General features: G+C 49.0%; 1 protein-coding gene across 1 annotated transcript in view; it reads right to left on the reverse strand.

Annotated features, from left to right (window-relative positions):
• Positions 1-387: 387 nt before the first annotated feature.
• robo4 (roundabout, axon guidance receptor, homolog 4 (Drosophila)) overlaps positions 388-12,624 on the reverse strand; it is a 109,308-nt gene continuing 97,071 nt past the window's right edge. The window contains exons 19-20 of the mRNA XM_067971054.1: positions 7,091-7,339; positions 388-1,923 (exon numbers count right to left, since the gene is read on the reverse strand). Coding sequence (XP_067827155.1) covers positions 1,745-1,923; positions 7,091-7,339 — 428 coding nt within the window. The 3' untranslated portion in view covers positions 388-1,744. The remainder of the gene's footprint in view (positions 1,924-7,090; positions 7,340-12,624) is intronic.

Raw genomic sequence — 12,624 nt, forward strand, 5'->3', positions numbered from 1 at the left:
TTAAACGTGAAAATCGGGAAGTTGCCGTTCGAGATGCGATGCCCCTCCAAAAGCAGTGCGAAAATGGCACCTCGCCAGCTGACTCACCGTTCAATTATAGTGAACGGCATGAAGTTCCTGTATTTACCTCATAGATACGGACTAAACTCGCCAAAAATGTTAAGTCAAGTCATTTCAAGTCTAAGTATCCTTTTAACATCATGGTAAGTCTTAATTACTGTCAAACAACCTCTCTGGCACTAAAAATTAACTTTTAAAAGAGTGAAGTCTCATTCCTTCAGATTTTAATTATTGTTGGACATTTAAAAAAGTACAAATTCTTTTATTTTTACTTTTTCTTTATGTCTCTTAATTCAATATTTCTTACCCTCTCTTTGTTTCACTTACTGTACTTAATTTGACATTGAATTCACAATTCTAACACTTCCTGGTTCAGACTCTGCCCTGTTATTAACGATTCTTCAATCTGAGTGGTTGAGGAGATACACAGTTGCTTGCCCTGTTCACACAGGTCCCGGATGCCCTGTAGAGGGTGTCCTGCTGAACGCCTGTCCCATTGACAGTAACTTGCTGTGTAAAAGCTCACAGAATGTCTATGGGCAATGCAAGTCTAACAAACGGTTAGCGCCATTCCTTCGCCGCTCACAGCAAAATCCAGCCCAATGTGTGCGTTCAGTTATTCTTCCCTGGGTTGGCCATCACTGGGTTCTGTCCTTGACTTGTACACTTGTTGCCTGATTTGCTTGCAGCTCTGAGATTTCGAATTGGAATTAACCCTTTTTGCAATCCACAACTCACGCAGGATACATTGATTCTACACAATGGTCTACACACATCTTTTGTTTTTCTTTTTTTAATGCCATTTGTTTATAGTGAAAATAATAAGTACAGTTAGATTTACACTCAGGGGATGAAGTAACTTATTGCCAATACTAGGCCTTCAGAGAAAATGGCCCCTTAAGTATGCCAAGTGATGATTCTTTTTAACCATTCTATTAACCAATGTTCTTCATGTGCTTTCCATGTCTGACCAGTAACAGGCAATGGACATTGGTGAAATGTCATCCATCACCAACGCCTCAACTGACCTTGAAGTCATTAACTTTTTGGGCCTCCTTGGTGTATATTATGAGTTTTTAATGTCACTCAGGACCGGTGTTAAGAGTCAGTTTTATTTAAATACATCTGTTAGATTTATTAGTAATGAGATAAGTTAAGAGCTGACGTACGCTGGTGGGGTTTCTATGTGCACGTATTCAGAGGCCCCAAGAAAAACAGCCTTGCTTTTGAATTTAATCCCATCTCCCCCATTCACGCCTCAGGTGCCTAGCTACACAATCTACAAGCCAATGTTCAGTCATCCTTCATAGGACCGACCAATGCTGGTTGCTAACATCTGGCTGTATACATGTTGTCTGTTTTGTTTGCAGCCCTGGATTTCAAATAGACTGCAAGATTAGAAATAGCTTTCCGGCCCTTTGTGGTTCAAAACTATCGAGTTTCCTCTAAAAGCTACATAGACTACATGCAGAACCAGCCTCCATTTTGGCAAGTGCAGCAGTGTCCAAGTAGAACTGAAGGTGACTAAGTACCCATGCGTCCATCAATAACCACTGTAACGTCTGCACTCTACAAACATCCCTCTCTCCCTTCCTCATGGATCTGGCTCCTTGGTGTCCATGGATTTCTGTATATACAGGGTTAGGCCAGGTCCACAGGATCTTGTTCCAAACTGCTCATGTTCTTAGACCTTAACCATGGTGAGACCATTGGTGTCCACTGGAAAGTTCATCAATCCAACTTTGTCCACCTTCCTCCTAACTGCGAAACTCTTGTGTACCGGAGCTCCCACCGTCGCGAAGGACACGTGTACCGCGCTGAGGGCAGAGCTCGTCTGGCTGGCTGATTCGGAGTTGTATGCATCTGTAAAACAAAAGTTGAATTAGATTTAGCTCCACCAGTGTATAACCCCACCAATACCCCCTAAAATACATCCTCCCACAAGAAGTGACGTCACTAACAGACCTTTATTTGGCCCTCAATGTTCTCCCCTCTTCCCCCAAAGCTGCTGACTTTTGTTGGGTCACGGTCCCATGGATAGCCATAGTCTCCTATTACCTTGCTCCGGTGGTGAAAGCCTAGATAGTAAGTGCAGGCAGGCTGACATTTCAGTACCTTCTGAGGGAGTGCCGCACTGTCTTTTGGAGGAGACATTAAACCACGGCCCCATCTGTGCAAATAAGCTCCAGTGACGACACTTCAAAAAGGTATTTCATAGGCCATGATGCACTTCGGGACGTCCCAAGGTCATGAAAGGTGCTACATAAATGCAACTTTTTTCCTGCTTGCTTATTATTGCACTCATAACTAGTGCCCACATAAATCACTGTGGCTGCAGTCGTTAGTATTTCTGAAGCAAAAATCAATATCACATCTGCCATAATCTTTTACCTTCCTCATAATCTATTTAATACTAGTTAAGGGTCTTCTCCAAGTGCAGCACGAATCAATAAATACTATTTCAGATGAGTTATCCGAACCAAAGCTTCTACTGCAAAAATTGCACCTGGTAATGCGGCCAATGTAACCGGGGTAAAAGAAGCTCCATTTTTAGTAGCCAGTCACTATATTGTATTATGACTTCATGAATTCACACTTTTGACTCCTTCTTCAACAGAAAAACCAAATACAATCTCTATAAACTGTCACAGGAATTGTGTATGTCTGCCCAAAGAAAGCATTATAGGCAGAGTCAAGTTCTGCAAAGGCCAGCTTAACTAGCGTAAATACACAATTTTGTCCTGTCTAACATGTCATATCAGACCCTTTCTGAGAAGCATCAAGCTTACAACAGCTGACTGCTCCACATTGGCAGAGCAAAAGAGGGGGAGAGGGGAGAAAACTGACAGGTGGAAAGTCAACACTGCATCACAATATTATTCATAAACTCAACCTACCTCATAACTGTGGCTCTTGCTGCTAAGAGAATTATGGGTGGAAATACTTTCGATCTAAAGTACTCTCCTCCCCACTGGAAAAAAAATCATTCATAGTTTCTCCTATTAAGAGGACATGTTGCAACTTTTTATAGTGAAAGTGCAGCGAGCCTGAGATCCACTCTATGTTGGGTTCCACGCCAGACAGGACCTGCTTGGGTAGCTCTCAGTAGGTCAAGGAGAGATTGACAGTCATCATGGTCTTGGATGCCAATCATTGCATTGTACGCCAACTAATTTTTTTTTAATTGCACTGTTTTCTCTCTCCAAATGCAAGTGAGAAGATTTTGATTGGGAGTTCCTAAAAAATGCCGATAAGCCATAACAAATCTAGAACCGCAATGTCCCCACCACCACTTCTCAATTGACCTCGTCTTCTCTCCTCTTTTCAAATTTGATGGTGTCCAGCACTTTGGGCTTTGGCCTTCACCTATTGTCCAATCCCCACTACTATTATGTTTAAATCAAACAGGATCATTTTATATCTTTTTTTTTATTCGTTCACGGGATGTGGGCGTCGCTGGCAAGGCCAGCATTTATTGCCCATCCCTAATTGCGCTCGAGAAGGTGGTGGTGAGCCGCCTTCTTGAACCGCTGCAGTCCGTGTGGTGACGGTTCTCCCACAGTGCTGTTAGGAAGGGAGTTCCAGGATTTTGACCCAGCGACAATGAAGGAACGGCGATATATTTCCAAGTCAGGATGGTGTGTGACTTGGAGGGGAACGTGCAGGTGGTGTTGTTCCCATGCGCCTGCTGCTCTTGTCCTTCTAGGTGGTAGAGGTCGCGGGTTTGGGAGGTGCTGTCGAAGAAGCCTTGGCGAGTTGCTGCAGTGCATCCTGTGGATGGTGCACACTGCAGCCACAGTGCGCCGGTGGTGAAGGGAGTGAATGTTTAGGGTGGTGGATGGGGTGCCAATCAAGCGGGCTGCTTTATCTTGGATGTTGTCGAGCTTCTTGAGTGTTGTTGGAGCTGCACTCATCCAGGCAAGTGGAGAGTATTCCATCACACTCCTGACTTGTGCCTTGTAGATGGTGGAAAGGATTTGGGGAGTCAGGAGGTGAGTCACTCACCGCAGAATACCCAGCCTCTGACCTGCTCTCGTAGCCACAGTATTTATATGGCTGGTCCAGTTAAGTTTCTGGTCAATGGTGACCCCCAGGATGTTGATGGTGGGAGATTCGGCGATGGTAATGCCGTTGAATGTCAAGGGGAGGTGGTTAGACTCTCTCTTGTTGGAGATGGTCATTGCCTGGCACTTATCTGGCGCGAGTGTTACTTGCCACTTATGAGCCCAAGCCTGGGTGTTGTCCAGGTCTTGCTGCATGCGGGCTCGGACTGCTTCATTATCTGAGGGGTTGCGAATGGAACTGAACACTGTGCAGTCATCAGCGAACATCCCCATTTCTGACCTTATGATGGAGGGAAGGTCATTGATGAAGCAGCTGCAGATGGTTGGGCCTAGGACACTGCCCTGAGGAACTCCTGCAGCAATGTCCTGGGGCTGAGATGATTGGCCTCCAACAGCCACTACCATCTTCCTTTGTGCTAGGTATGACTCCAGCCACTGGAGAGTTTTCCCCCTGATTCCCATTCACTTCAATTTTACTAGGGCTCCTTGGTGCCACACTCGGTCAAATGCTGCCTTGATGTCAAGGGCAGTCACTCTCACCTCACCTCTGGAATTCAGCTCTTTTGTCCATGTTTGGACCAAGGCTGTAATGAGGTCTGGAGCCGAGTGGTCCTGGCGGAACCCAAACTGAGCATCGGTGAGCAGGTTATTGGTGAGTCAGTGTCGCTTGATAGCACTGTCGACGACACCTTCCATCACTTTGCTGATGATTGAGAGTAGACTGATGGGGCGGTAATTGGCCGGATTGGATTTGTCCTGCTTTTTGTGGACAGGACATACCTGGGCAATTTTCCACATTGTCAGGTAGATGCCAGTGTTGCAGCTGTACTGGAACAGCTTGGCTAGAGGCGCAGCTAGTTCTGGAGCACAAGTCTTCAGCACTACAGCTGGGATGTTGTCGGGGCCCATAGCCTTTGCTGTATCCAGTGCACTCAGCCGTTTCTTGATATCACATGGAGTGAATCGAATTGGCTGAAGACTGGCTTCCGTGATGGTGGGGATATCGGGAGGAGGCTGAGATGGATCATCCACTCGGCACTTCTGGCTGAAGATGGTTGCAAACGCTTCAGCCTTGTCTTTTGCACTCACGTGCTGGACTCCGCCATCATTGAGAATGGGGATGTTTGCAGAGCCTCCTCCTCCCTTTAGTTGTTTAATTGTCCACCACCATTCACGACTGGATGTGGCAGGACTGCAGAACTTTGATCTGATCCGTTGGTTGTGGAATCGCTTAGCTCTGTCTATAGCATGTTGCTTCCGCTGTTTAGCATGCATGTAGTCCTGAGTTGTAGCTTCACCAGGTTGGCACCTCATTTTTAGGTACGCCTGGTGCTGCCTCCTGGCATGCTCTTCTACACTCCTCATTGAACCAGGGTTGATCCCCTGGCTTGTTGGTAATGGTAGAGTGAGGAACATGCCAGGCTATGAGGTTACAGATTGTGCTGGAATACAATTCTGCTGCTTCTGATGATGGCCCACAATGCCTCATGGATGCCCAGTTTTGAGCTGCAAGATCCATTCTGAATCTATCCCATTTAGCACGGTGGTAGTGTCACACAACACGTTGGATGGTGTCCTCAGTGCGAAGACAGGACTTCATCTCCACGAGGACTGTGCGGTGGTCACTCCTACCAATACTGTCATGGACAGATGCATTTGCGACAGGTAGATTGGTGAGGACAAGTAAGTTTTTCCCTCGTGTTGGTTCGCTCACCACCTGCCGCAGGCCCAGTCTAGCAGCTATGTCCTTCAGGACTCGGCCAGCTCGGTCAGTAGTGGTGCTACCAAGCCACTCTTGGTGATGGACATTGAAGTCCCCCACCCAGAGTACATTCTGTGCCCTTGCTACCCTCAGTGCTTCCTCCAAGTGGTGCTCAACATGGAGGAGGACTGATTCATCAGCTGAGGGAGGACGGTAGGTGGTACAGGACATACCCAGGGATGGTGATGGAAGAATATGGGACATTGGCTGAAAGATATGATTCTGTAAGTATGGCTATGTCAGGCTGCTGCTTGACTAGTCTGTGGGACAGCTCTCCCAATTTTGGCACAAGTCCCCAGATGTTAGTAAGGAGGACCTTGCAGGGTCGACTGGGCTTGGTGTTTTGCCGTTGTCGAGTCCAGTGCCTAGTGGTCCATCCGGTTTTATTCTTATGACTTTTCGTAGCGAGATTTTACAACTGAGTGGCTTGCTCGGCCATTTCAGAGGGCAATTAAGAATCAACCACATTGCTGTGGGTCTGGAGTCACATATAGGCCAGACCGGGTAAGGACGGTAGGTTTCCTTCCCGAAAGGGCATTAGTGAACCAGATGGGTTTTTACGACAATCCGGTAGTTTCATGGCCATCATTACTAATAATGGTATTTTAATTCCAGATTTTTATTTAATTAATTGAATTTAAATTCGCCAGCTGCTGTGGCAGGATTTGAACTCATGACTCTGGATTTTAGTCGAGGCCTCTGGATTACTAGCCCAGTAACATAACCACTATACTACCATACCCTCTGTGATGTGACAATGCTGAACAGGCAGCTAGAGGTACATGTCTACTTCCAGGCCCCTGTCACCCATGAGCGTCAATCCTCAGACAGTTCTGCTCTAGGATCTAACTAAGATCCCACCCTTCCTTATCCTGATTTTTCTTTAGGTGTATTTGTAAGCTGGGCATATGGTGGCAGATTGGGTTATCACATCACTCGTTCGACTGTAGTTGTGCCAGGTCCATCACCATCAATTTTAAGATGGAGCAGTCTGCTGGCACGAGGCTTTCCGTTGATTCGCGCAATCCTGAGAATTGGTCAAACTCACCAGTGAGGGTCAGTCAGATCAAATCTGAGCCAAGGCTTGATTTAAACTCTTGACCCTCCCCATGGTTGAGAGTCCAGAAGTCTACAGTCTGGGCTCTCTGTGCAAGCTGAAACAAAACTAATAAATTAGAATTTAATGTTACTCAGTCGATTGTACCAGTGATGCATTTGGCCTTTTGCTGCTGGTCTGAGCTTTTGAAAGGTCCGTTGGGGTTTCTTCCAGCAGCAGTCTGATTTCTCGCTGCGATTCCCACCTTCGGTGTTATTTTGTCTTCTATTTCGTCCGCCCAAGACATATTCCAATCCCAAATCCGACCAGGTTCAGATTCTGGGTACCCATTTGTGACCTCTGAACTTTCTGAGGGATTGTGGGATACAACAGTATCAGGGAAGGCAGTAGGCAGAGCTGGAATTAGAGAAGCAAATGAGTTATAATCATGGAATCAATCTCATTTTATATCTCAAGGAACAGCCAAATATGTGTTGAAAACTAAAGTAATAAACTAAGCTACGGGCAGACCAAAAGGTGCAGCAAACATACGAATTAAAAGCAGGAGTAGGCCTTTCGGGCCCTCGAGCCTGCTCTGCCATTTGATAAGATCACGGCTGATCTGATTGTGCCCTCAACCCTACTTTCCCGTCTACTTACTATAACCTTTGACTCCCTTGATACAAAAGGATTCAAATATCAGGGACACAAGTTAAAAATCGGACTTAGGTGGAGTGCAACCTCAGAGGGCTGTTGGTGGACAGTAACATGGTTCAAGAGACAATGAGATGAATTTCTGAAGACAGCGGGGACTGAGGAATATGGTGAGAAGGTGAACTGGTGAGTTTGATCCATCAGAAAAGCGCTGGTTGTGCCTTATGGCCATCTCTTGTTCCTAAAAATACTGAGCGAGAGACAGCGAGAGGGAGAGACACAGAGAAAGAGGCAACAGAAAGGGAGATAAAGAGAGAGAGAGAAATTAACAGACAGGCAGAGAGGGTGAGAGACAGAGACAAGTAGAGGGGCAGAGAGAGGGGAGACAGAGGCAGACAAGAAGAGAGCGACAGTTGGACACAGACAGAGAGGGAAAGAGCGAGAGAGAGAGAGAGAAGAAAGACAGGCAGTATGAGATACAGAGAGAGATAGGTAGAAAGACAGAGAGAGAGGGGAGAGAGGAGAGAGACAGACAAAAAGAGAGGAACAGACTGTCGGACGTACAGAGAGAGGGGGAGAGAGAAAGGGACAGAGATTTTACAAGCTTAAAAACCTATTTGATGTAAAGTTTTTCATAGTTATTCAGACTATATATGACTAGTGACACAGTTACATCCTTGCTTACCAATCTCATTGTGTATCACAGCGATAATAAACGAGGACATCTCAAGATATTTTTTTCTTTCCAATTTTCCCACCTCCTCTCCTGGACTTACCATCTCATATTAGTGCATCAGGGGCCAGCGACCCTCGGGTATCCCTTTCTTGAAATGTGAGCCTGAGCAGTTTCAGCAGGCTATTTTACCATGAAGGGCATCACAGCTGAGCCCAAGCCTGTACTCACTTGAGGTTTACAGCTTGAGCTCTCTGTTGGGCGGTCGGGAGCTGGGGGCTCGGGATGGCGGGCGCGAGCGGGGGCTATGGAGGGCGGGCGCGAGCGGGGGCTACGGAGGGCGGGCGCGAGCGGGGGCTACGGAGGGCGGGCGCGAGCGGGGGCTACGGAGGGCGGGCGCGAGCGGGGGCTCGGGAGGGCGGGCGCGAGCGGGGGCTACGGAGGGCGGGCGCGAGCGGGGGCTACAGAGGGCGGGCGCGAGCGGGGGCTCGGGAGGGCGGGGCGCGAGCGGGGGCTCGGGAGGGCGGGCGCGAGCGGGGGGCTCGGGAGGGCGGGCGCGAGCGGGGGGCTCGGGAGGGCGGGCGCGAGCGGGGGCTATGGAGGGCGGGCGCGAGCGGGGGCTATGGAGGGCGGGGCGCGAGCGGGGGCTACGGAGGGCGGGCGCGAGCGGGGGCTCGGGAGGGCGGGCGCGAGCGGGGGGCTCGGGGGGGCGGGCGCGAGCGGGGGCTCATGATGACTTTTCCACCTAATTCGGGAGCACTGAGGCCAGTGACTCGGCTGAGATCACTAACAGTGAAAGTGGGGAATCGCGGACTCTCTGCTCTACACGGCCTCGTACTGACTTTACTCAATCGGCCATTGGGGAACTAAGAAATACTCTCTCCAATCAATGCCATTTTAATTGTAAAACAATTCCTGTAAACTAGACACAGCGGCTTGAAGCAAACACGACTCTTGTGAGATTTGCATCATCACTTTGTTCAACTATAAAGTTGAATGAGAGCAGGGCAGATTTAGGATACAGAAGCAGATTAATTAATTGAAGTACTGACTGCTGCTCAATCAGCATTTCTATAGCCCCAGTCTCTGGATCAAACCTTAATGTAGGCCATAAATATCACTGTCTCAGAGACACAAAAAACCCAATAAACGCTGACCCCAATTTAAATGCATTTTACAATTACCCAGTAAATGAGCAGACAAGCAATCCAATAAAACAGGACTTTTACATTTCATTTAATCTGTGCAGTGCACCGTTCGGAAAACGGGCCTGCTGCAAAGGTCAGGGGAGTATGTATTTATCATCGTGACATGTGTACTGTACAGTCCATTTACAAAAACCTTCACAGCAGATTTGAACACTTTGACATCAGCGTTGTAGTGCGTCCATCCAGGCACTAGAGGGGGAAGTAGGAGTATTCTGATAGAACAAAGACCAGGCTGGTCTGTGTCATTTGGAGCGACCATGGACTCTTCATGTCGATAAATAATTAGGGCCTGAAATTGGACTGGGCCTCCAGCCACAACTCCAGCAGGAGACCAGCCGACCGCTGCTCCCCCCTTCCCCCCCCGCCCTGGGAAACGCTGCAGACCCAGTTACACCAGGTCTTCGCCATTCTCGAGAGTTTCCTTGTTGACTTTTAAGGGGTGGGATTTCCATCTGTCCCTTACACAGAAAATGCCAGGCAGGGAGCAGGAACGTGAAATCCCAAAGATGGGAGTTTCCGTTACTGATTCACAGTCGGGACAAGACGTGTCACACACACAGGATAGTGTGTGTCATGCACACAGGAGAGAGTGTGTCACACACACACAGGAACACACAGGAGAGAGTGTGTCACACACACGGGAGAGAGTGTGTCACAAGCACACAGGAGAACGCACAGGAGAGGTGTGACACACACACACGCGGAGAGGGTGTCTCTCACACACACACACACACGAAGAGAGGGGAGAGTGTCACACACACACAGGAGAGGGGAAAGTGTCACACACACACACAGACACACACACAGGAGAGGAGAGAGTGTGACACACATACACAGGAGAGGAGAGAGTGTGACACACACACACACACACAGAGGAGAGGAGAGAGTGTGACACACACACACAGGAGAGGAGAGAGTGTGACACACACACACACACACACACACAGGAGAGGAGAGAGTGTGACACACACACAGAGGAGAGGAGAGAGTGTGACACACACACACAGGAGAGGAGAGAGTGTGACACACACACAGAGGAGAGGAGAGAGTGTGACACACACACACAGGAGAGGAGAGAGTGTGACACACACACACAGGAGAGGAGAGAGTGTCACACACACACAGAGGAGAGGAGTGTGACACACACACACAGGAGAGGAGAGAGTGTGACACACACACACAGGAGAGGAGAGAGTGTGACACACACACACAGGAGAGGAGAGAGTGTGACACACACACAGGAGAGGAGAGAGTGTGACACACACACCGGAGAGGAGAGAGTGTGACACACACACACAGGAGAGGAGAGAGTGTGACACACACACACAGGAGAGGAGAGAGTGTGACACACTCACACAGGAGAGGAAAGAGTGTGACACACACACACAGGAGAGGAGAGAGTGTGACACACACACACAGAAGAGGAGAGAGTGTCACACACACACAGAGGAGAGGAGAGAGTGTCACACACACACAGGAGAGGAGAGAGTGTGACACACACACAGGAGAGAAGAGAGTGTCACACACACACAGAGGAGAGGAGAGAGTGTGACACACACACACAGGAGAGGCGAGAGTGTGACACTCACACACAGGAGAGGAGAGAGTGTGACACACACACACAGGAGAGGAGAGAGTGTCACACACACACACAGGAGAGGAGAGAGTGTCACACACACACACAGGAGAGGAGAGAGTGTGACACACACACACAGGAGAGGAGAGAGTGTGACACACACACAGGAGAGGAGAAAGTGTGACACACACACACACACAGGAGAGGAGAGAGTGTGACACACACACAGGAGAGGAGAAAGTGTGACACACACACACACACAGGAGAGGAGAGTGTGACACACACACACAGGAGAGGAGAGAGTGTGACACACACACACAGGAGAGGAGAGAGTGTGACACACACACACAGGAGAGGAGAAAGTGTGACACACACACACACAGGAGAGGAGAAAGTGTGACACACACACACAGGAGAGGAGAGTGTGACACACACACACAGGAGAGGAGAGAGTGTGACACACACACAGGAGAGGAGAGAGTGTGACACACACACAGGAGAGGAGAGAGTGTGACACACACACAGGAGAGGAGAGAGTGTGACACACACACACAGGAGAGGAGAGAGTGTGACACACACACACACAGGGGAGGAGAGAGTGTGACACACACACAGGAGAGGAGAGAGTGTGACACACACACACAGGAGAGGAGTGAGTGTGACACTCACACACAGGAGAGGAGAGAGTGTGACACACACACACAGGAGAGGAGAGAGTGTCACACACACACAGAGGAGAGGAGAGAGTGTGACACACACACACAGGAGAGGAGAGAGTGTGACACACACACACAGGAGAGGAAAGAGTGTGACACACACACACAGGAGAGGAGAGAGTGTGACACACACACAAAGAGGAGAGAGTGTCACACACACACAGAGGAGAGGAGAGAGTGTCACACACACACAGGTGAGGAGAGAGTGTGACACACACACAGGAGAGCAGAGAGTGTCACACACACACACACAGGAGAGGAGAGAGTGTGACACACACACAGGAGAGGAGAAAGTGTGACACACACACACACACAGGAGAGGAGAGAGTGTGACACACACACACACAGGAGAGGAGAGAGTGTGACACACACACAGGAGAGGAGAAAGTGTGACACACACACACACACAGGAGAGGAGAGAGTGTGACACACACACAGGAGAGGAGAAAGTGTGACACACACACACACACACACACAGGAGAGGAGAGTGTGACACACACACACAGGAGAGGAGAGAGTGTGACACACACACACACAGGAGAGGAGAAAGTGTGACACACACACACACACAGAGAGGAGAGTGTGACACACACACACAGGAGAGGAGAGAGTGTGACACACACACAGGAGAGGAGAGAGTGTGACACACACACACAGGAGAGGAGAGAGTGTGACACACACACACACAGGAGAGGAGAGAGTGTGACACACACACACAGGAGAGGAGAGAGTGTGACACACACACACACAGGAGAGGAGAGAGTGTGACACACACACAGGAGAGGAGAGAGTGTCACACACACACAGAGGAGAGGAGAGAGTGTGACACACACACACAGGAGAGGAGAGAGTGTGACACTCACACACAGGAGAGG

This window comes from Heptranchias perlo, chromosome 33, assembly GCF_035084215.1.
Source record: "Heptranchias perlo isolate sHepPer1 chromosome 33, sHepPer1.hap1, whole genome shotgun sequence".
Classification (NCBI taxonomy): Eukaryota; Metazoa; Chordata; class Chondrichthyes; order Hexanchiformes; family Hexanchidae; genus Heptranchias; species Heptranchias perlo.